Raw genomic sequence first — 23451 nt, 5'->3', positions numbered from 1 at the left:
ATGCTTCTGCTGGAAGGAGGAGACCATCCTGAGATTTGCAGGCTCTGTAGGCAGGTGTCTGGAGGAACAGAGGGCAACAAGCCAGAAGAAAAGGTGGGAGGGAGTAGGATGACAACAGCAGAATGTAAGATACAGAAGAGAGCACACTGTGGTCCTGCCAAAAAAACCCAACAGTCTCTGTTTCAAGGTGTCCTTTGTAATGAATACTGCTCTTTGGTTCCCACTTTTTCCTTTCTTCCCTAATGAACAGCAAGGAGTCCCTAGGGTTTGATATCTTCTCACCCTTTTTGGCTGACATGAAACTGCATCCATTCCTCTATGCTATGAAATCTGAGAGATAAAGGGAAGAAAATATTCCTAAAATATTGTTCAATAGTACTTTCCCTACGGTATTGCAGTGGGGGAAGTTTGGATCCCTTTTGGCACAGGCTTTGAAAACTGCATGTCCTGAAGTCTTCACCAGGTATGCTAACTGTACCTGTGGAGATACATCCACAGTTTCTCCACCTCACCATCTGCACCTGTAGTTCCTAAAAAGAGGTGGATCTAAAAGCAGAGGAAAATCTAGAACAGTAAATACAGCTCTGTTGACCACCACCGTACTTACTCCTTCCACAGCTAGCTAGACCTTGGCTTCATGCACATCTCTTGCTCTCTGGGGCACACAGCGTGGCATCCAGTTAATGTCAGAACCAACCCAGCTGTTCCCATCCGCGGGGGAAAAGTAAAGATTTCCTCTCCAAGTAGCAACCCAAGGCTGTGATTAACAGGGCAGCTGCTTTTTGCTGCTTCCTCTTCTTCAGTCATCAATCAACTGAGCACTCAAATGCTATAAGAAGGAAACTTAGTTTTGTTAGCTTGCATTCAGATTACTTGTTTCGGGGAAAATTTGGGGCATGTAAAGGCAGGTAAATGCATTTTTTAAGCACATGAGAAAAACTGTAAAAATACCAAACTGTAATTCTTAGCAAGTCTGGAGGAGAATCACAGATAGAAAAATTAGATTTGAAATTGGCTAGTTTTATAGCAAGTATTACTACAAGGTCAGGAGGAGGAGAACCACACAGAACATTTGTTTTATGGAGATGATCCTATAATCTATTATGTACCTTTAACACTGTGTACGGGCACTAGGAGGAGCCAGAAACAGAAGACGGCACCATCACATCCACCTGAAGAGCCACCCTTGAAAGCATTACACCAAAGGTGAAACCTTCTCTCTCTCTCTCTCTCTCTCTCTCTCTCTCTCTCTCTCTCTCTCTCTCTATATATATATATATATATATATATATATATATATGTATGTACATAAAAATGCATGTGAGTGTGTTTAGTTATGTTCCGTTACACAGCAGTTGCTGAGTTTGGAGAAAATTCCCTGTTAGGTCAGAGGCATATTATAATACACTTTTGTCTAAAAGCTGTCTTTTCCTCCAGTATTTCCTTCACTAAGGAGTATGGTTTCTGCCTAACTGACAGCTGGGAGTGGAGAGATGAGGTGCATCTCCAGACTCTTCAGTCTCTGGCTCCCTTTTGGGACTGAAGATGCCAGTTTACCCCAATGGTTTCTGCAGCGCAGACATTCGTCTAAGGAAACACAAGAGTATTAGTTGTAACTTAACACCTATTATATAGTTAACACACTTGAGCATAATGCAAACTCATGACTGAGGAGTTAAAAGCTTTTTACTCTTTGCCTGTGCTCTAACACACTGCATTCTCCTTCATGGAACTGGCAGGATTTGCACAGCTGTGTTGTGAGTGAGCCTGTAGCTGTGCACTCCAGACTCAAAAGTGTGTTCAGCTTAGTGCAGCACCCATGGGGGTGTGCTCTGGGGTGACATGCAACACAAAACTAGTACCTGTCCTTGGATCTTCTTAGCTGTCTGGCTGAGTTGGAGTGTTTTCACTGATCTTCTAGAGGAAGCTCTGTATTCCAAGGTTTTTCAAAACCCCTTATTTTATGTCATGGTTTGGGCCCAAAACGACAACAAAGAACAGCCCCATGGCCACTCACTCAACTCCTACACACACACACACACACTCTGGGATGGGGAGGACAAAGGTCTTGGGTGGAGACAAAGGACAAGGAGGATTCTTCACTGATTGAGGTCCTGGGCAAAACAGACTCAACTTGGGGAAAAATAGTAATTTAATTTCACACTAATCAAACACACCCAGGACACAGACAACACACAGAGCAGGGCTTGCATATGTTACCCCACCCCTCCCTTCTTCCCAGGCCCAAATCCCTTTGTTCCCAGTTTCTCTCCCTCCTTCCCCCCAGCGGCACAGGGGGACAGGGGATGGGGTTTAGAGTCACTTCACAGGCTGGTGGTTCCTGCTGCTCCTTCCTCCTCAGGAAGAAGGATTCCTTACAGTCCTCCCCTGCTTCCCCACAGGGTCCCTCCCATGGGAGAGAGTCCTCCACCAACCTCTCCTTCATGAGTCCTTCCCACGAGGTCCGGAGCTGCTCCAGCCTGGGCTTCCCACAGAGTCAGGGGCTGCTTCGGGAACAGCCACATCCCCTGGCGCCGGGGTCTTCCACAGCTGCGCAATCAGAGTCCACTGGCAGCAAATCCACTGGCCACAACATCCAAGTCCACAGGCCGAGTTCACCCCTCCTGGCACCTTCAGGGAATGTTCCACCACGTTCCTGCATGAGTGCAGGGGGACAGCTGCCATCTCGCCATGGGCTGCAGGAGCCACTCCTGGGGCCCTTCCCCCGCTACCTAAAAACTCACCAAACCAAACCAGAACATTTTATTTCATACTTTTGCTAATAATTTCCTGCAACATTGCTTGAAATGCCTTTGCTCTCAGTCTAAAACTCAACGATCTCTTTTACTACTTTCCTCTTTCTGATGCCCAGCATTCCTAAAGCCAGCTGGTCCTAATGTCCTCCATGATGTGTCTGAGGACAGACGAGTGTTTGTACTGCATGAGAGAAGCACATGTCCCTCGGAAGTCAACACCTCCTGGGCTAGAGCCGAAAATTCAGGAGGGGCAGGAATCTCTTCAGTGGTTCCTTGTCAGGAGATTCTTCATCTCAGTCTTGGACATGGGAAGTTTAACCATTTGGCCACAATGTTAACTTTGAGCTTAAACTAATCCATAGGCAAGAAGATTCAAGTACCTGGAATCACCCATCATACCTAGAGTGCCGTCCTTGAGGGAGGCAGCTCACAACGCTGCTTAGAGTACAGCAATCTCTCCATGCCTCTATCATCACCTCTGGTGATAATTGCGCTCTCTGGTGGAGGGAATATAACTGGCTCTAGCAGGTAAAAATAAGCAAATAGAACTTTTTCTGTCATACAGTTCAATAGCACTTTTTTCTGTTTTAGTTTCTAAAAAACTCATAGTATTCCTTTCATGTGTGTAAAAAAAATTACGCTGGTGCTCAGAGGCAGAGAGTTAGAGGCAAAGGTTTCGATTTATTTTATCTCTGTGCATTGTAACCATATATGTGATCATTTCATTGCAATGACTGTACCCACTGCTGCTTCTTCTTGTTGTTCTGCTTATAGCTTTAAAAATGAAATTGATTAAATAACTATGATCTCATCCTGCTCTCTTTGCTTATAACTACCCCATGAAACTCAGGGTAGTCTCAGATTTAGCACTTTCTGAGTTCTAGGTCTGAGTGCATTCCCTGCTGTGTCCTACCTTCTATGAGCCCCAGCATAAACCATTCCCACACTTGCCTGCACCAGGCCCATGCCACCATTTCACCTGCCTCCAACAAATCTGGAAATTTCAAACAAATAGTTTAGGTCCTAAAATTCTGCCCACATTCTGTCTGGGAGGTGAAAAAGAGCATCTCTGGAAAACTCCATTGTATGATGAACCAAGCAGCACTAGTTAACTAGCGAGATACTGCTTTGTTGTTCATGTCCCTAGGGTGTCTCTACCAGCAAAACATTCTAGTGTAGACTAGGTTAGGGTAAGTATACAGGCCTGCAGTTCTCTTCTTGCCTCTGCAAGACAGAGAGTCATGTAGTTAAAAAATTTATACTGCAAAGGACCAAAATAGGACATGTCAGGTAACCACGATGAATGATGCATTTATAACATTCTTGTTCCAGATCGCTTGTAGCATCAACTCTGTATCAATCTCAAGGACTTGATAGTATTTTCTAAACTTGCTTTGCAACCACCACCAACAGAGATACATACTTACTAATTAAAAGAAAAGCTGGGATTTGGGAAATACAGAATTTACTTAATAGAAATACAACAGATAGCAGAACCTAGGAACAAGTCAGAATCACAGTTCCTAGCTTCAGAGTACACAGAATTATGAAAAGCTAATTACTTTACTAATCACATCCCCAGAGCTATGCTTTGATGGGTAAGATCCTTAATGTTCAGAGAGGGCTATCCCAAATTTACAGGTGCATGAAAAAGGACAACAATTAAATATTAGCTGCCACATATTATTTTCTGAACTTAAAAAGTAAAAATGTAAAATATTTCTAGTAACAAGGCATCTGATAATGTTCTGTAAAGGAAAACTGTTCTTAATATCTCAATGTCCAATGTCATATTTTACTCTTTCTTGTAATTTCATGTTCAGTTATTAGATTCACAACATTCCTGCCAGTTAAAGAAAGTTGTCTACGTGACATATGTGGGGAACTGGAACACAGGACAACACAAAGGGCAGGTTTGTCTGCCACAGTGCAGTGCTGTATTAAAAATCCCTGAGCTATTATTTGCAGACAAGTTGGTACAGCTCTGGGCAACACTCAGCAAAGATACAGGTTTGGACCTTAAAATGAATGGGCCTAGATAATAAATAGTCTCTCAGCAGAGTCAATTAACCTATGTAAGGTGCTGTGGTAACGTAGAAATATGGGTCTGGTAGTGCATCTCTGGAAATCTCAGCCCCTGCTCCTTGGTGAATGACCTGCCTGGAGACAGGCAGGCAGAAAGCAGCTGGGCAGTGAATAGAGCACTGGATTTCCCTGTGTCCCAGGCAACTACTCTGCGTAGACCACTCTGTGTATGCCCGTGCAGTAAACTAACTACAGCAGATATAACCATGTTCTGGCCCTGTCAAGTTTGCACTTTACAGGTGTAAATATGAACAATGTATTTGCAACACAAAATTATAAAATTGCTTCTCAGGCAACAGTCTGCTCCTCCTCCCAGAAGTCTAGCCCCTCATATTCATAAATGCTGTAGTTAGTGTTGATGTAACAGCTCTTCAGGAATCCCAGGCTCCCGAGACAAAGGTGGAAGTCTGAAGGAAAGAAGATGTACCCTTGGTAGAAGAGGATCAGGTCAGCGAATACTTAAGCAATCTGAACATATGTAAGTCCATGGGCCCTGATGGGATGCACCCACAAGAGCTGAGGAAGCTGACAGATGTCGTTGCATCACTCTCAATCATCACTGAATGATCATGGTGACTAGAAATGACTAGAAGAAGTGTCGGAGGACTGGAGGAAAGCAAATGCCACTCCAAACTTCAGGAAAGGCAGGAACAAGGACCCTGGGAACTACAGGCCAATCAACCTCACCTGGATCCCTGGGAAGTTATGGAACAGCTAATCCTGAACATAATTTCCAGGCACATGAAGAACAATAAAATAATCAGGAGTAATCAGCATGGATTCATCAAGAGGAAGTCATGCCTAACCAACTTGAGAAACTCCTACGATGAAACTACTGGCTTGGTAGACAAGGGGAGAGCAGTGGACATTATCTAACTAGACTTTTGACACTGTCTCCCATCAGATCCTCATAGAGAAGCTGATGAAGTGTGGGCTGGATGGACAGACAGTGAGGTGAATTGAAAACTGGCTGAACAACTGCACCCAGAGTGGTGATCAGTGAAACAAAGTCTAGTTGGAGGCCAGTAACTAGTGCTGTACCCCCAGGGTCAATACTGAGTCCAGTCCTGTTCAACAGCTTCAGTAATTATCTGGATGATGAAGCAGAGCATACCCTCTGCAAGTCTACAGATGACACAGAACTGGGAGGAGATGCTGATACACCAGAGGGTCATGCTGCAATCCAGAGGGACCTTGACAGGCTGCAGAAATGGGCTAACAGGAACCTCAAGAAGTTCAGCAAGGGGAAGTTCAAAGTCCTGCACCTGGGGAGGAGCAGCTCCAGGCACCAGTACATGCTGGCAGCATGAAATGACCTGGGGATCCAGGTAGACAGCAAATTGAACATAAGCCAACAACATAACCTTACAGCAAAGAAGGCTAATGGCATCCTAGACTGCATTAGGAGGAATGTTGCCAGCACGCTGAGGGAGGTGATCCTTCCCCTCTACTCAGCCATGGTAAGAACACACTTAGAATGATGTGCCTCCACTGAGAGAGCCCAGTGAAAGGCTACTACAAAGATGAAGGGGCTGGAGCATCTCCCATGAGGAAAGGATGTGAGAACTGGGAAGGGGAAGGCTAGAGAAGGCTCAGGGGGGATCTTATCAATGTATATAAATATCTGAAGGGAGGCAGCAAAGAAGATGGAGCCAGGCTCCTTTCAGTGGTCCCCAGGTGACAGGACAAGAGTCAATGGGCACAGACTGAAACACAAGAGGTTCCCTTCGTACATAAAGAAATACACTTTTTCACTGTGAAGGCAACCAAGCACTAGAACAAGTTGCCCAGAGAAGCTGTGGAGTCCTTGGAGGTACTCAAAAGCCATCTATCTGGACATGGTCCTGGGAAACTGGCTCTGGGCAGCCCTATTTGAGTAGGAGGGCTGGACCTGATGACATCCAGAGGCCCCTTACAGCATCAAACATTCAGTGATTCTGTAATCCACTCACTTCCTTTTTCTTTTTACCTCTGCTTCTAGTCATGAATGTACTTGAAAATGTCCAGCCAACAAGCATTTGCTGTCTGGCCTGTGAGCCCACACAACTTCTGCACCTTGGCACCTGCCACCTGCATGGCTCCCTCGGGAGGAATGACAGAGCCAGGCACCAAGCGACTCACAGTAATTCCCCTCTGTCACCCATGGCATGCACTCTGATGGTCTGGAATTCCAGTTTTCAGCATGGAAAAGATGTTTCTGTTCTTTAAGGCTGCAGTGGCAATTGCCTAAGCCCAAGTGGGGCAAGAACTTACAAAGACATTTCACTACCAACCTCAATGACTTAATTGCTGGTTGTTTTAGCATGTGGATTGGGCAAAAATACAAGCAAAGTTCAGCAGCTGGGAGTTACCATGAGTAAAGAAAGTCACTATGAAAGAAACAGCAGGCAAACAAAAGCAGAAGAAAAATGAGGACACAAATAACAATGAGCTGATAAGGTAGCACTCTGAAACCCAAACAAGAACTTACTAAAAATTAATATCACCAAAATAAATAATTATTAAACTTTTATTTATCATCAAAAGACAATTTCCTCCCCTTTATCACAAACCTCCTACTGATAACAAGTCATTCGCTATGGTTGGCAGAAAGTACTTAGTCCTTAATTTACGCTCCAGGCCGCAGCAAAACACAGAATTGGTTTTTTCCTCCTTCTCATGAGTTTGACATCCTTGGCAAAGGAGACGCTGAGGCACCAGGAAGAAAAGGGAAACTTGTGTTTGCCCTTTGATAGGAAAAAAAGAGGAAAATAATGTCTCCTAGACTCACAGAATCACAGAATTGTTCTGGTTGGACCTTTAAGATCATCGAGTGCGACCATTAGCCTAACTACTGAGTCCAGTGCTAAACCATATTCCCAAGAACCACATCTACACATCTTTCAAACACCTCCAGGGGTGGTTATTCAACCACCTGCCTCCCTCTGGGCAGCCTATTGCAGTTTTTAATAACCTTTTCAGTGAAGAATTTTCTTCTAATATCCCGTCTAAACCTCCCCCGGCACGACTTGAGGCCATTTCCTCTTGTCCTATCGCTTGTTACTTGGGAGAAGGGACCAACCCCCCACCTGGCTACACCCTCCTGTCAGGTAGCTAAAGAGACCAATGAGGTGTCAACCTACTTTTCTCCAGACTAAACAACCCTAGTTCCCTCAGAGAGTCCTCCTCAGACCTGCTCCCCAGCCCCTTTGCCAGCTGTGTTGCCCTCCTCCGGGCTCACAAGACCTTCGCTGTGCTGCAGAGGGATGGGCAGGGAGGCCGACCCCAGACCCGTCAGTGCCTGACCCTGCTATGTGAAGGGGTGGCCCTGCGAAAGGCTCCCTGGCTACCAAGGGGCAGCGTGGCAGTTTTATCCACGGGTCTTTGCGCTTCTGGCATAAAGTAGGTGAGTATGCCTCAGCTTCTTGGATGCAAAGATTGTATGATCTTTCTTTTTTTTTTTTTTTTGGGGGGGGGGGAAGTCAGGCCTGTTTTGTAACTGGCTCCCGCCCTCCCCGCACTCAGGCATTATCGGGTGAGCAAAGAGGAGAGCGTCTGCTGAGGTCATTTTTCATGGGCAGTTGAATCTCAGCGTGCCAACCACATCCCCTTTAGTTACATTCAAACAGAGAAAAATCATTAGCTGGACACCTGTATCTTTCCCTGGCTTCTGAAAGCCTCTCCCGTCCCGCTGCCTCTGTTGAAACTCCCCCTTTTGCCCCCTCTTCCCGTCCCACGCTGCCCACAGCAACACCCGACACGACGCCTCGTCCGAGCAGCGCGGGCTCCGGGCGCACACGAACCCACCCGGAGCCCCGCAGACCCGGCCCCGCCGGCAGGGGCGGAGCGGGCGGTGCCGGCGCCGTGGGCGGGCGGTGCGGGGCGGGGCGGTGCGGGGCGGCGCGTCCCCGGGCAGCCCGGCTGGACGCCGTCCCGCCGCTGCCGGCTGGGGCTGCTGCCGCCCGGGGCTGCTGCCGCCCGCCCGGCCGCGCCGCCGTGCGCGCCTTGCTGGGGGCCGGGAGCGCGGCTCCCATTATGGTCAGCCATGGCGTGGCTGGCAGGCGGGCTGGCCGAGCTGCGCTGGTGCGCCTTGGTCGCCCTCTTCGTGGCGGCGCTGGCCACCCTGGCCGCCTACTTGGTGCAGTGCGCGCTGCTGGCGCTGCGGCGGGGACGGGCTCCCCCGCCTCCGCCTCCGCCGCCGCCGGACGGGCTGCTGGAGGAGGGCGGCTCGGTGCTGGGCTGGGCGCTGTCGCTGGGCAGCTGGCGGCGGCAGTGGCGGCGGGCCTGGCTGGCGGCGCTGAGCGCCGAGGCGGCGGCGCGGGCGGTGAGTGCCGGGGACGCCGGGGAGGGAGGGAGGGAGGGAGGGAGGGAGACGGGGCCGCCCCGCCCGAGGGCCCGGCTGAGGAGCTCCGGGAGACGGCGGCGGCTCCTCCGAGCCCGCCGGGCAGGGGGCCTGGAGCGGGGGCCTGCCCCGCCGCGGGGCGGCTCGGCGGGGCGGGGCGGGGCGGACGAGGGGAGCGAGCGCCCCTGTGCCGGCCGGGGGGGCCGTGCCCCTCCTGGGGAGCCGGGCGGCGGGAGGTTCCCTGGGACTTGCCGCAAAGATGCATCGGGGTGCCGTGAGCGCGGTGTGTTACTGCCCCTCCGTGTGCGTGCGTGCCTGTGTATGTGTGTGTGTGTATTAGTGTACGTGTCATAGATTCATAGAATCATAAAAAGGTTTGGGCTGGAAGAGACCTTAAAGATAATCTGGCTCAAACCCCCCTGCACGGGCAGGGGCACCTCCCACTAGACCAGGTTTCTCAAATCCCTGTCCATCCTGGCCTTGAGCACTTCCAGGGAGGGGGTGCCCACGGCTTCTTGGGGTAGCCTGTTCCAGCGTCTCACCACGCTCATAGTGAGGAATTTCTTCCCAGTGTGTAGCCTGAATCTACCCTTTTCCAGTTTAAAGCCATTACCCCCTGTGGTTTTGCTACATGTCCTTGTATATGTGTGTTTGGTGGCTGCTTGACAGGAACTTGCAGGAAGGAGCCAGCCAGAGGCACGGAGTGGGCACATGCGTGGGAGCAGGGAAGTACAGAGAGGAAAGCCCCTGCAGCTCCTGGTAGGGGCTCACACCACCAGTGCAATTGTTTGGGATCAGGGAGAAGGAAACACTGGAAACTTCCTGTCTTGGCGTGGACATACAGCCTGTCCTTTGGCAAATAATTCCCAGAGCTGGACTTCCTGCATCTTGCCTTAGGCCATGCTGAACCTGTGTGTGTGTCGGTGTAACACTGAGGGCTAGCACCCTCCAGACAACCATGGGATGGTGGCCACCTCAAGTTTTGGTTACTTTGCTTTTAACCCAGGTCAGGTAAAAAGCACACAGAATGTGGCACCCCTTCCCATCCCATCTTGCAAAGGGCGTGTTGTGACATCCAGCTTGGCGGTTTGTAGTGGTATGCCTGGGTCTAAGAAGTGAGGAGGTTAGGTGAGCCTGTGGCAACCTAATTCCCTGGTCCTGAGGACTGAACCTTTGTCATATCAGTGATAAATGCTGAGTCAAGACTCTACAGAAAGTGGCATGTACCCAGGTTTCTGAGTTTCTGTGCAGCCCTCTCCCTAGGTCTAGGAGGTTTCCCAGCAGTCCCAGCTTGCTGCCTTTTACGTGTCAGGGGGCAGACTGGGGGATAAGGAAGAGCAGGGCAACTTGTGTGTGTGAAAGATAAGGAAAGCAGTTTTAACGCTTGCCTGACATCCCTGTGAGTTAGGGCAGTGGAAAGAAAATACTTAGTCTGCCCTCTCAAATTGCATGCTGCAGTGGAGAAGAGCACGCGTTGTACTAAGAAACAAAGGCTTGCCTTGCGTTTGTGGAAGAGGAGAGCCCAGACAGCTTGGGCACAGGTGCTAGGAACTAAAAACAAGTGGCAGCTTCTGCTCCCCGGCCAGAGACCAAAGGCACTTTGACAGGGACACGCACACCCTCTCTCCCTGGGAGAGCAGCTGGAGCCGTCTCTAGCTATGAGTTCACCGCCTGGCGCTGCAGCGTGGCATGGCTCCCGCTGTCAGCATCCCAAAACAATGTCAGCGGCGCACTGCTAATGAAATTCCTGCATGCAAAAAGCTCTCGGATGATGAGGGAAGCAGCGCTGACTGTTCAGTGTGGGTAGTGGGTGGAGAATGCGTGTGCTGATGTCTGAAAGTATGACCTCACTGCCAAAACAGGTATCCGCTGTCTTTTCCTTGCTGTCTGTGTGAAGACTGGATACCTGTCATCACTGCCTGCCTGCTTGGTGGTTTGTAGTGGTATGTCTGGGTCTAAGAAGTGAGGAGGTGAAGTGAGCCTCTGGCAACCTAATTCCCTGGTCCTGGGGACTGAACCTTTGTCATATCAGTGATAAATGCTGAGTCCAGACTCTACAGAAAGTGGCATGGACCCAGGTCTCTGAATTTGTGTGCAGCCCTCTCCCTAGGCCTAGGAGTTTTCCCAGCAGCCCATCACAAATGAGGAAGGATTTGGGAGGGGAAGGTTTCTTTCCTCGTGTCTGCAAGATGATACTTGGATTTTCTTAGTTTCAGCATAGTTTCAGCATTTAAAACTATGGCACTGGTTAGTCCTTTCTCAAGTAGAGCAGTATCACTGAACTCTGTCCCTGCTCATGGACTTCATTCCGTGCTGTGTACCCTGATACTCTGCTACAGGGAAGGATGAGTTATGATTAGGCCCGTAGTTATGTCCTAAGTGTAGGTTTTCAGGCTCTACTCTGTATTATGTGGTGAGGTGTTGTGCAATTAATACATACAGGTTTTGACATAGGTTTGCAGTTCTGTCTCCAGTTCTTCCAGGAACTTCCACCAGCTGTGTGTTTTTATCACTCACGTTCAAGTGATGGTTGCGTCACCTAATGATGCTTCTCTTCTTTCTTAGGATTCCCAGTCTCTTACGTTTGAGGAAGATGACCCACCAGAACCACTTGAGCTAGCAGTTAAAGAAGTTGTTAGTGTTGTAAAGTCAGCTCAAGAGAAGGTAAACTTCAGTTTTGTTTTGTTTCAGTGTACTTTTGTGCAGGAAATGTTAACTTTTCTTACTATGATCAGTGGGAGTTTTATTTGTCAGTACTTCTTTACCCTTGACATGAGTTTGTTGAGGCTGTTAAGAGACTTCTGTTCTAATGAACCTGTGCAAACTCTTTGCGTTGGTTCACTTCTTTTGCAAGTCATGAGAAGAGTGTGCTCCAGGGCTTCTAAGCAAATGAATAGTAACCAGGATTATGCCAACTTTATAGGTATGCCTTCAATGAACTTGTCCAGCACCCCTCTCCCACTACCCACACCCTTGGTACAATGGCTCCCCATCCTGCTACAGAAGCATGCAGTGGAATTCAGTGAATTCAGGAAGGAAAGGGACACTTCTCTGGAACAGGAGAATGTCTTCCTTTTGCTTCTTAGTGTGGCTGATTGCAGGTTTGCTTCATGAGTTGGAGCTGGGTAAGGATTAGTGGAACATCTGTGAAATCCTGAGGTTGAAGTCTTGACTCTACTGAATCCTGTATTCAGTGAGGAGTGAATGGTCTCTTTCTTCCTCTCCCACCCCCACCCCACATACTACAAAGCAGTTTTCCCCATGCTTAGTGCATATAAAATTAAAATAAGGCAAAATGTGACTCTTAGAACAGGGTAAAAAATTTATGTATGCTTATTAGCAATTACAGCTTCTGTATTTACATCCTAGTGGCAGTAGCTACTAGTCAGATCTGAACTGGTGCTCAGCTTTAGGCACCTGCATCAAATTAGCCTAATGCTTTTCTTGTTTAGCTTTATTATTTTGGTTTGCTTGTCTGATTTAGATGTTGAGCAGCTCTGCTAGGATTCCTTTGAAAACTATGCGTACTTATCTGCCTGATACACAACTTATAGGCACACCCTGATTCGTAGCAGCCAGGGATTGCCAACATGCAGAGTTGTTTGTGCACTTGTTCTCTCTCTCTCTTTATTTATTTTGTTTTGTTGGGTTTTTTAAAAATTTTATTTTATTTTTCTTTCCCCTTACCAGGGTGTCCTTGCCCCAGCAATGCGGGTGGAAAAAATGTAGTTGTTAGAGCTGTAGAGTTGGCACTAGTGTTACTCTGTGTCACTGGAGAACACCACAGTGGGAAGTTGTAAAGGAGAAGGGACTGCTAGGTCTAAAAATGGTGTGCTGTCTTAATGTGTGAAGGCAGCAACTGAGGGAGATCTGCTGTGAATAAAAGCTAGTGGCTAGCAGCACAAAGACAGTGCAGTGTCATGTCTAAAACATGTCTGGAAGGTGGGCAATGCTGCAGGTGTGTTTGCATGGGAGAGGGCTGGGAAGGTTTGAGTCTGCTGGTTGCCCCTGGCCAGTGCCAACGTTCAGCAGAGGTGCGTGGGGCCTGCGCTGTGCTCAGAGTAGTGTGCCTGTGGCTGGACCACGGTGAGAGCAGCATGTCAAGGCTGAAACCTGCTTTGTTCTTACCAGAAGCAAGGCATGATGCTGCAGTCCTGGATTTCCCTGAGGTCGTATTGTACCACTAGGAGCAAGTCTGGTGCAGTCCTCAGTTTACTTCTGTGTTGTTTAAATGTAGATTCTGACTGGCATAGCAGCGAGTGGTGTCCTGTGAGCATCTTAACCTGCTGTGGTTAAGCTCGGGCAGCAGAAGGTAGCAAGTGCTGGGTCCACAGCAGCCAAAGCCTGGAGAACTGCTGGCTGCTGTAGGGTTGTTCTCTTGCTCTCCTCTACCTGTGGCTTCGCAGTCCAGCACCGTCCCTTGTGCAGTCTCAGGTCCTTATCTGACCTTGGGTTGAGCCATTTCAGTGCTTTAATCGAGCTGTTACACTGCAGCCAGCAATCTAATGTGGTTTTGCATCAGCTTAAACCAATATAAGCACATTTAAAAATGTATTGGATTAAAAGAGGTTTGCTTACATAAACTGGGTTCTTCTGAACTGTCCCAAAACCCGTTTCCATAATCTTGTGCACAGCTGCTGGAAAAATTTATTTGAATTATTCTTACTCCTGCAGTTAAGGTATAACATGAATATTTATTGTGATTTCAGAGTGTAATAACCTTAGAGTGGTACTCTGGTAGCTACCTTCCTTCCTTCCTTAAATGCATACCTTTCTCTAAACACCTCAGGTGTTCTCTCATACAGTGTCTCTCTTACATGTTCCTCAAGTAATACTAAGGGTCCAAAAGGCTTTTTTTTTTTTGTTTGGTGGCATTTTCTCTCCCTGTTCTTCTGTTCCATCCCTGTTCTTTAAAATCTTAATATTTGTGTATGAAATTGCAATCTCTCTGCAGCTTGTCTAAACTCAAACTTCTGATACGTGTTTATAACTCACTGCTGGCGTGACTGGCTCTGAATGTGGTTTGTGACCATATGCTTCACGTTTATCAGTGTTGCAGCATCCTGCAGAGGTCTGTGCTTGCTTGAGGCATCAGCTGGCACAAGGCTCTTTCCCCGCAACCAGTTCAACATGCTGCTTTACTTGTGATCTGTATGGCAAGAGTGTAGAGGTGCCTTGGTTCAGCAGCCAGGTCTTCATTTATTGCATGGTGTTTCAAGTATGTATTTGACCTTGCACCAGAGAGGTTGTGGTCATCAAAGGAAGTGGAGGATTGAGGGTGAGAGGTCAAAATAGCAGTAAACATTGGATGTGTAATACTTGAATGCAGCCGTATGCTGATAGAGCCCTGTGGTATGTCTTTTGTGGTGGCTGGTCCTCTGTTCTCTTGAATGCTAGGCCATGGAGCTCGGCCAGGAGATGAACCTGCCTGGTGCTGGAAGCAAGCCTCTTGAGTGGAAAGACTCACATATAGTCTTGCTCTGAAACAATATGGGATTGCCAGCCAGGCTGTAATTATTGTATTGTTGCTGGCAGCCCTGTTTATGAGCAGGGCACACACTTGACACGTGAAGTCCATAGGTAATACATACTGTCCTTGCCTTGGAGAAGCTGAAAGCTGTAAAACTGGTGTATGCTCCACAGGGCAGTGCTACGGACACGGTTGAAGAAGCTGCTGGTTGTGAACTTGGCCAAAGCCTTTGTGACAGGGACAGAGCTGCTCTGTGGCTGAAGGTTACACCACACTGCGTCGTGACAAAGCCTCTTTTTATGCATCGCCTTCACTCCAGCTTTGGGCCAATGCCTAAATATATAGAATGAAGTGGCCTGTTTTCATTGTGTGGTGTTGGTTGTTTTGTTTTAATAAAGCAAACATTAGCAGTATTCTTAGCTAATTCTGCCAGCCTTTCCATTACTGCAGTCTTATTTCCAGAGGCTTTGAACTTCACAACAACAAAACAAAAAGAGAAACCAAAAAGATTATTCTGCTGTTGGGAACCTGGCACAGAGGGTTTGGGTGGAGCAGGCTACAGCAGAAGTCTTCCTTCTTTTCCTGCTTTATGTGTACGTAGGGGTAAAATGCCCTCGGAGTGCCATTCCTTTAATGAGTGATAATGAGCTGCTATACAAGGAATGGCTGTCTTGGATTGCAACAGCAAATATGAATGCTTCATGTTAATTTTTGTGTGATTAATCTTGCTGTGGGAAATGGTGGAGAGCAGAGGGAACTGTTTTGCAAGCTTGTGAGCTCCCATGAGCTGTGCAGCATGCCTGTGAAGGCCTTCTTCACCCACATGGCTGTTGTAGCTTCATCTTGAGATCACTTTGTTTGCAGCCATCCTGCTGTGAGCTGGTAGCCTGCATTTGTGCTGCGCTGGGGCATCCGGGCTTCCAGTTCCACTTGCTTTGAAGCAGGTAGAGACATTGTGTAGCAGAGGCTGCTTTCTGCTCTGGGAAAGACAAGTCTCATGTTGTGACCACTGCACTATGAACTGGGACTTGTTCTTAGTTAGGTATATGTGTTTATTTCTGATTATTTTTGGTGGGGTGAACTGTTCTGACCATCATGTGCAGTTCCTGTTGTTCTTTAACTCCCTGTTTGCTGGAAAAGCTGTCCCAGAGCTTTGCTGCTTAATGACTGGGGTTTTTTGTACAAACCAAAGTGGAATCATGGCCTGTGGACAGAGGAGAGAAAATATAATAAAAGGCTGGTGGGTTGAGATAAGGGCGGGGAGGAATCACTCACCAATTACCACCATGAGCAAAACAGACTCAACTTGGGAAAATCAGTTCAACTGATTTATTACCAATCAAATCAGAGTAAGATAATGAAAAATAAAATCTTCAGACATCTTCCCTCTACCCCTCCCTTCTTCCAGTGCTCAGTTTCACTCCTGACTGCTCTACTCCCTCCCCCCTGGCAGCACAAGGGTACAGGGAATGGGGCTTGCGGTCAGTTCATCATGCGTTGTCTCTGCTGCTCCTTCCTTCTCACTCTTTTCCCCTAGCATGGAGTGCCTCCCACTGGAGATAGTCCTTCATGAACTTCTCCAGTCCTTCCTACTGGCTGCAGTTCTTCATGGACTGCTCTAGTGTGAGTCCCTTCCCCAGGGTGCAGTCCTTCAGGAACACACTGTTCCATAGTGGGTCCCCCATGGTGTCCCAAGTCCTGCCATGAGCTTGCTCCAGCCTGGGTTCCTCTCTCCATGCGTCCACAGGTCCTGCCAGGAGCCTACTCCAGAACGAGTTTCCCACAGGGTCACAGCCTCATTTTGGGCATCTACCTGCTATAGGTGGGGTCCTCCATGGGCTGTAGGTAGATATCTGCTCCAGCATGGACCTCCATGAGCTGCAGGGGGACAGCCTGCCTCACCGTGCTCTTCACTGTGATCTGCAGGGGAATCTACTTTGGCACCTAGAGCACCTCCTCCCCCAACTTCTTCACTGGCCTTGGTGTCTGCAGGGCTGTTTCTGTCACATATTCTCACTCCACTCTCTGGCTGATGTTGCACAGTTGGTTTTTCCCCCTTCTAAAACACGTTATCCGAGAGGCACTACCACAAGCTCAGCCTTGGCCAACAGCAGGTCCATCTTAGAGCCAGCTGGCATTGGCTTTATTGGATATGGGGGAATCTTCTAGCAGCTTCTCACAGAAGCCACCCCTTGCCACTACCAAAACCTTTCTACACAAACTCAGTACACTTGGCTAAATAAGTTGTTCTTTAAGTCTCCTTTCACAATGTCAGCTTGCCTTCTAAGTCACTCCTGCACACCTATTCTCTGCAGCAGCTCCAGTTAAATACTTTATTTTGAACTTCATGGCTTGAAGTGACACACAGCCCTTGAGGTGAGGTCTCACCATGCAGGGAGATTACTGCTCTTTTGTGTCTCTGAAAGTGCTTTCTTGATGCAATTTGAGACTCCAATCTGCCTCTTCTGTGGCTGCTTCACGCTGTGACTGAGTTGATGCACCCGGGTCTCTCTTCCTTTGGTGTTCTCCCAGTGATAAGCTGCCCTTTGTAGGAGTAAAATTTATTAATTCTCATACACACATGGTCTGTATTTTGAATTGCATTTCCCTTCTAGTCTTCAAGGTTTTTCAGCTTTTCTGTGTGATGTCCTAATCTTCCTTTATATTGCCACTTCCAGCTTGTGTTCCTCAGCATCACACTTCCTTTCAGGTCTCTCCTGAGGGATTTCGAACATGAACTACGCACTAGGGTTCGTGCCTGACGAGCTCCTTTGTAATTTGCTTTCAGCTTTCACTTCTTTACTCACTGTACTTTCCTCTCCCTTTCAGACACATCCCCATTCACCTTAACTGGAATGATTGAGTATAATCTCCATTATCAGTGGGGTGACCCTACTGAAAAGACAACATAATGGATCTCACCTTCCTAAGAGCTGTCTTGTCAGAGGAAGACATTAGGGTTGGGATTTGTTTGCTTCAGTGAAGGTAATACTGGTTTTGGCACCATAAGGTAGCCTTCCTGTCTTCCAGCTGCTACTGCAGATGTGTGTGGGCCTCTTATAGGCTTGTTCCATTTCTGCCAGCCTGGCACAGGGGTCAGGAATGCCTTAGCATCCCAACAGCACCATGTGCCTATGTCTCTGCAACTGAATCTCTCTTCAAGCTACTGTAGCACAAACTGGCAAACCTCCCCTGAGTTTTATCATCTTCTGTCAGTGTCTTCAGCTATGCTGTCTCCCAAGTGGTGCATAAAGACTTGCATATTAGTGAGGCCAAACTATAAAGTCTATTTCTGGTATTTATTTATTCTCCCCCTTCTTAAGTGTAAGTACTGTTTCCTGTCCTCATAGCATTTGTTACTCTCCTTACTTGATAGGCAGATTGAAAATTCTTCCTGTCCTATCTTCTTATACTCCATGCTTGTTTGTTTTATTCCCCTTTCCCCTTTTTTCCCCTCTTTTTTTGAGTTTGTTTGTCCGTTGGTCTCAAAGGAATAGATAAATGAACTAATTCTATCAGTTTCTTCTTTTTTCCAGTTGCTGATGTGGTAACTATCTCATGCACTCATTCCATCACTCACCCTGCCTTCACCTTGGTGTTTATTATCGTTTTGGAAAACTGGTCCAGGGTTGTCTGGTTATATTTGCAAGCCAGCTTCTAAAAATCTGCCTGGGTTGGACACTGCATTTATCTTTTCTCCTTCAGTTTCTCTGTGTGATTTGGTAAACTGCTTGGGTAAAGAGGTGAAGAAGCTATAGAAGCCCCCTCCCAGAAGTTAATGCTTTGGTAACTAAGGAAGGTGAAGTAAGTTCTTCTTTTGAGCAGCTGAGTGTTATGACTTTGAAAAGGCAGAAGTTTCTGACTGGAAATTTTCTCATGGTGAGATTTTAAGCTGACTACACACACTGCCTCTTTGACTGTTGGCAAAGTAAGTTTTCCGTGACAAAAGAAAAACCCAAGAACCTTCTCCTCAGAGTTCTACTTCAAAACATGGGAAGTGAGGGAGGTCCTAAATCTGACAGCGTAATCAACCCTACAGTGAAAATCAAGACAGCTTCCACTGTGTGGCTGCTTCACAGCGTATACTTATTTTCCTGTGAAAATGCTGAAGATTTGTATTAATTACATACTGCTGAATAACCCGCTTTTTATGGAAATAAATGCCAAATGCATCAAAACCTATTTCTTTCCAAAAAAAAGCTGTCAAGGCTGTAATGCTAAGGGTTTTACGCATGCAGGTGATGCAGTCAGATCCTGGGGAAGGTGAAGATCTTCACCAGCAGGGCTGTCAGAAATTGCCCTGAAGTCAGGGCACTTTCACCCTCCCTTGGCTATGGGAGGGAACCGCTGCCACAGACCAAGAGGGGAGGGAGCAGTAACGAAGAGGCTGTGCATAACACACAGATCAGTGGGGTACCAGTGCCAAAACTGAGACCTCTAGAGGTGAGAGGACACTACATGTGAGGAGCAGAGGCACTACTGCTCTCCTTGAGGTGGAGCAGCTTCCCCTGCTGCTTCAGGAAGGAAAGAAACTAAAATTCTTCTGTTCTGTCCAGAGGAACCACAAAGGGAAAAAGTCAAGAGATACATGGGGAGGGCAAAGCAAGGGGAAGGGATTCAACAGCACCTTTGTCTCTGTGGTGGAACTTCTAGTTTCTTTGTGTTGCTGCTTCACCTCACCCTATTTCTGCTAACTTAGGAGGTAGTGCTTGTCTGGATGTAAGATGCCAAAGAAGAGCTGGGTCATGACCCCTCTAGGAGTTCTGAATGAGCAAGCCACAGCTGCTTTGTGGCTTAATTTTTAAAGAACAGTTTGTTATGGAAACGACACATTTTCTAGACTCTAAAATGCGAAGTGTTGATGTCTGGGGATTTCCATGGTATGGAGAGGTAGGAGAGAGAGGTGAAGAAGATAAATGAAGTTGAGGAGCGACTCTCTTTCCATCAGTCCAGATGCTACTGTTTTCTCATTAATATCTCTCCTTCCTTGTTTTCTCCCCTTGTTGACCAGAAACAGCTGTTTTACCTGACTCCCTTCTTCTGCTCTTTTGTGCAGAGAAAATGAATTCAAGGAAACAGGTTGGATGGGGGCATGGAGGAAGAGGAGCATAGCACAGGAAGCTTCAGTATTTTTCTTCATGCAACTGTTCTGGAGAAAAGGACCTACATATTTCTGCTCTGATCTATCAAAATCATCCACTATACTTCTAAAGGAATGTCACTTAAAAAGGGAACTGGCAGTTGCGGTCTCTTTAATCAACTTCTTACCTCTGTTGCAGCATCTTAAATGAAAACGGAGTTGCTTTTTCTTCAAATTCTAGCCCAGAACTCTACTTCTCTCAGCATTCTGACTCCATAATCCATCCTGGTCCCAGAACAAAGGGATTCACCTGATATAAAGACATAATATTTTCTGTTTAAAAAAAAAAAAAAAGTGGATCCACTCCTTTTTTTGTTTGGACTAAAAATCAACAGACTTCTGTATCTGAAGAAAACAGTTATTTTATTAAAAGTGAGGGGAGAAGAAGTAGGATTTGGTAGTTGTCTTTGGCAGAAATTAAATTAATCAAGGAGACTAAAAGCCCACACCCTATGGGTTTGGGCTCCTTAACCGAAAATACAACTATATAAAAAAAATTGATTTATCATGTCTTGGCAAGGTGTAGAAAGAAGTGTAAGTTCCACCACCAGCAGTGTCTGTTTCCATCCTTTACTTAGAAGTAAACATGACTAAGAAAAATGTGGCACATGAGCACAGCTACCAGCTCTTCTGCCACACTTTTTTTTTTAATGTAATCAACTGCGTACCTGGCAACCTTGGCTCTTAGACAGAAATTCCAAATGGCTCTGCATCACATGTGCAGCAAGTCCAACTTGTTCTCAATGCACTCAACTTCTTCTACATGTGTGGATGAAATGTGCATAGATGATATACCACTTCATTTAGGACATGAAACTGTCAGCAGCTTTTGCATCAGACCTGCTGTTTTCCCTCTTCTGACCTCCAAAAAGAAGGAAGAACCTGTCTGGTTTTTTTTAAGTCTTTGAAAAGCTGCCATTCCAATCTGTCTTCATTGTGAATGGAAGGAGTGATTCTGTGGTTTAGCTCAGCTATATGTAACATAAGTAGCTAGGCTCTTCCATCTTGTTAGCTATTAAAAATGCTTAAAACTGCTTTATGTTGTATCATATAGTGGATGTTCATGTTGGTTATATGGGATTGAGGGTCAGAAATCACTTCTGAAGGAATTCAGGCTTTGGGGAACAGGAGAGGTGAGGGAAAATGATTTGTCTATTTCTAAACTAGGTGGTTGGGATTTTTATTGGTTATGTCCACCCCCTCCCCCTTCTTCTTTGTAATTGAGTCTCTGCCTTAATGGATGTGCTCTGAAGCCCTTGATAATGCTTTGGTGCTTCTCATAATGTATGCTATAGAGCCCTGGTGATAAAATTTATTTAAGGAGAGACCGATAAAGATTTTCCAGAAGGTATATTATTAATTTTGAAGCCTTCAGCTTCAATTCCAGTGCCCGTAAGTGAAGTAGTAAGTGCACAAACATAATTCAGTCACATACATGCAGAGTTTCCATCAAACAAATCTTGCAGCAAATTAGTTTTCTGTGCATTGCATTAACCTACTTAACTTCACCTGGGTAAATCTAAGGAGGGCTCAGCTGTCCTTTCCAGCAGTGGAACAGTGGGAAGAATAACCTCATAGGGACAGTGACAAGCAGCTGTCATCAACCAGCAGAGCTGTTTGCAAAGCGAGCTTCTCTCCCTGGTGTAACGTGTGATTTCTGAGTTGTGTACCTGGGATTTTCCTGTGCTGCCAGGCACTTTCCACACACTCCAGGAAATTTGCCCAGCAGCTCCAGCGCCTCGATTGGATTACAGAGAAGAGGGAAGAAAAACCATTGTTTCTAAACTCAGTGTGGTAACAAGTTAAATTACTGCTCATAAAAGGGAGGGAGTATACTCAATGAAGTCTATTGCAGTCAAGTGACATACAAACTTTTCTCAGACATTTAGCTTCATCACCAAATTTCACGGCCTTTCTTGGTTTGGTCAAAGTCTTTAATAAACTTTTAAAGGTTCCTGCCCCTTCACACCCCACTGGGAACTAGAATTACTTAGACAAAATCCTCTTCAGCAGCAGCAGTGTTATCCCGAAGTTTCATGTTTGTAGGTTTTTGGTTTTGGGTTTGTAGGTTGTTGTTTACCAAACAAATCTTGTTTGGTAAAATCAGCTGTCCTATCCTAGGCTACTTAGTTTGGAGCAGTAGAGGAAGAAGAACAAACTTCTTTGTCTCTAATGCAAAATTGTGATCCTTGAGCTTTGTGTGAAGCACAAGGGAGTTTTTGTCAGGTGAGGAGTTACTTTTGTATTGGATAACAATACCAAAGAAACTTTGGAAAACACCAGCATTTCCAGGTACTAAATTCTGAGTCCAGAAGCAAAGACCTGAGCAATGTTTTTTAGAAGTGAATGTGCAGAAGGAAGTACGGTTGTTAATGAAATTGCTTATAAATCTCCCACCTACAGAATCTGGCATAATTCTGGTAACTTAAAATCCTTTCTTTTCTTAGTTCTTTCTTGCCTTCACCAAACGTTCTTTTGAAAACTAATTTGTTTTTCCCTACCTTTATCTCCCCCCACCCCTATAATTTCTTTAGGTGGTCTCTTGCAATGTTCTGGGAGATTCCATTACATTTGTTGTCACTGTCTCAGATACTTCACCTGCCGCTGCAGGAGGTCAGTCGTACAGGGTGAAATTGTCTCCACTTCACTTGCAGGTAAAGTGTTAAGTGTTGTTTCCTCTCTTCCTCCTTTTGTTCAATCTCATTCTGCAGCTGAGCTGAACCTCCTGTTTGCAAAATGCATACAAGCTCTTGTTAGCTCTGGTGAAACATTTGATAATGTTACAGTTTCCCTCTGGGGCAAGTAATAAATTCATTAAGTAAGGTGCCTCTTTAGGAGACTGTGGATAACTAACGCGTTGTGTAAACTATGTGGATGTATAGAACCATACCCTATTTTGACTGACATGCAGTCTCAAAGCTTAAATAACTTCTGCCTTCTTAGATTGTCACTTTGATTTTAGTTACTGAGAAACCGTTATTCTTCCTTTGGCAAGCCGTAGCGTGGGGGTTGACCTGCAATTTCTTTACAGGACACCAGAATACTCTCCAATAACTGCTTTCCTATCCACAGCTTCATCTCTGTGTGAAAGACAAAGGAGAAGATGTCAAAATTGAGTGGTTCCTCATTAACACCAATGAAAGCAACTTTGAAATCCAGCCAACAGTGCAGGAGGTCAGTCAGTAACTTTTATTTGTGGTAATGGTCGAGAAAATGAGTCTCCATCCCTTTGGTGCAAAACCCAGTGTAATGCTTTAGGTTAGCAGTAGAAATGTCTAGAGCTAAGGTATCAGGTGAGTGTGGAAGAATTGAAGCAAAAATGCCTGTTCCTTCCTGCTGGCTGCCTTCAGCAGTTGCCTGTCAGCAGTGCCATCTTGAACTGCTTCGGTGACAACTGCTCTGACTCATCTGTCAAACCCTTACATCTCTGAAATCTAGAAGCATTCATCAAGATTACTGAAGTTTTAAAGACAAATCCAGTCTGTATTTGTCAGACAAATGACATTGCAAACATTTTTCATCCACATTCAAAGGTGTGAAAAATCTCTGTTCCTAAATGCCTTCTCTCAGAGCACTTCTAAAATAACAAAAAACCCCCATATTATTATAAAAAACAGTATTATTCTAATAATATTTCCATCAAAGTAATTACAAAGTTTTCCCTTCCTTAACTTGAATC

General features: G+C 46.3%; 1 protein-coding gene across 3 annotated transcripts in view; it reads left to right on the top strand.

Moving 5' to 3' along the window:
* The first annotated feature begins 8753 nt into the window (after positions 1 to 8753).
* The window catches only part of C2CD2 (C2 calcium dependent domain containing 2), a 42626-nt gene continuing 27928 nt past the window's right edge, over positions 8754 to 23451 (top strand). For 2 of the 3 annotated variants that reach the window (XM_051625234.1, XM_051625226.1), the window contains exons 1-4: positions 8755 to 9144; positions 11728 to 11826; positions 22307 to 22426; positions 22845 to 22946. In XM_051625234.1, the coding sequence (XP_051481194.1) occupies positions 8866 to 9144; positions 11728 to 11826; positions 22307 to 22426; positions 22845 to 22946 (600 nt within the window). In that variant the 5' untranslated portion in view covers positions 8755 to 8865. Of the gene's footprint in view, positions 9145 to 11727; positions 11827 to 22306; positions 22427 to 22844; positions 22947 to 23451 lie in introns of all 3 variants that reach the window. The other variant, XM_051625245.1, reaches the window with a different exon arrangement.

The sequence above is a fragment of the Apus apus genome, chromosome 1 (assembly GCF_020740795.1).
Source record: "Apus apus isolate bApuApu2 chromosome 1, bApuApu2.pri.cur, whole genome shotgun sequence".
Taxonomy (NCBI): Eukaryota; Metazoa; Chordata; class Aves; order Apodiformes; family Apodidae; genus Apus; species Apus apus.
The sequence above is the reverse complement of the archived record's forward strand: the minus strand, read 5'-3'. Positions and strand labels throughout refer to the sequence as shown.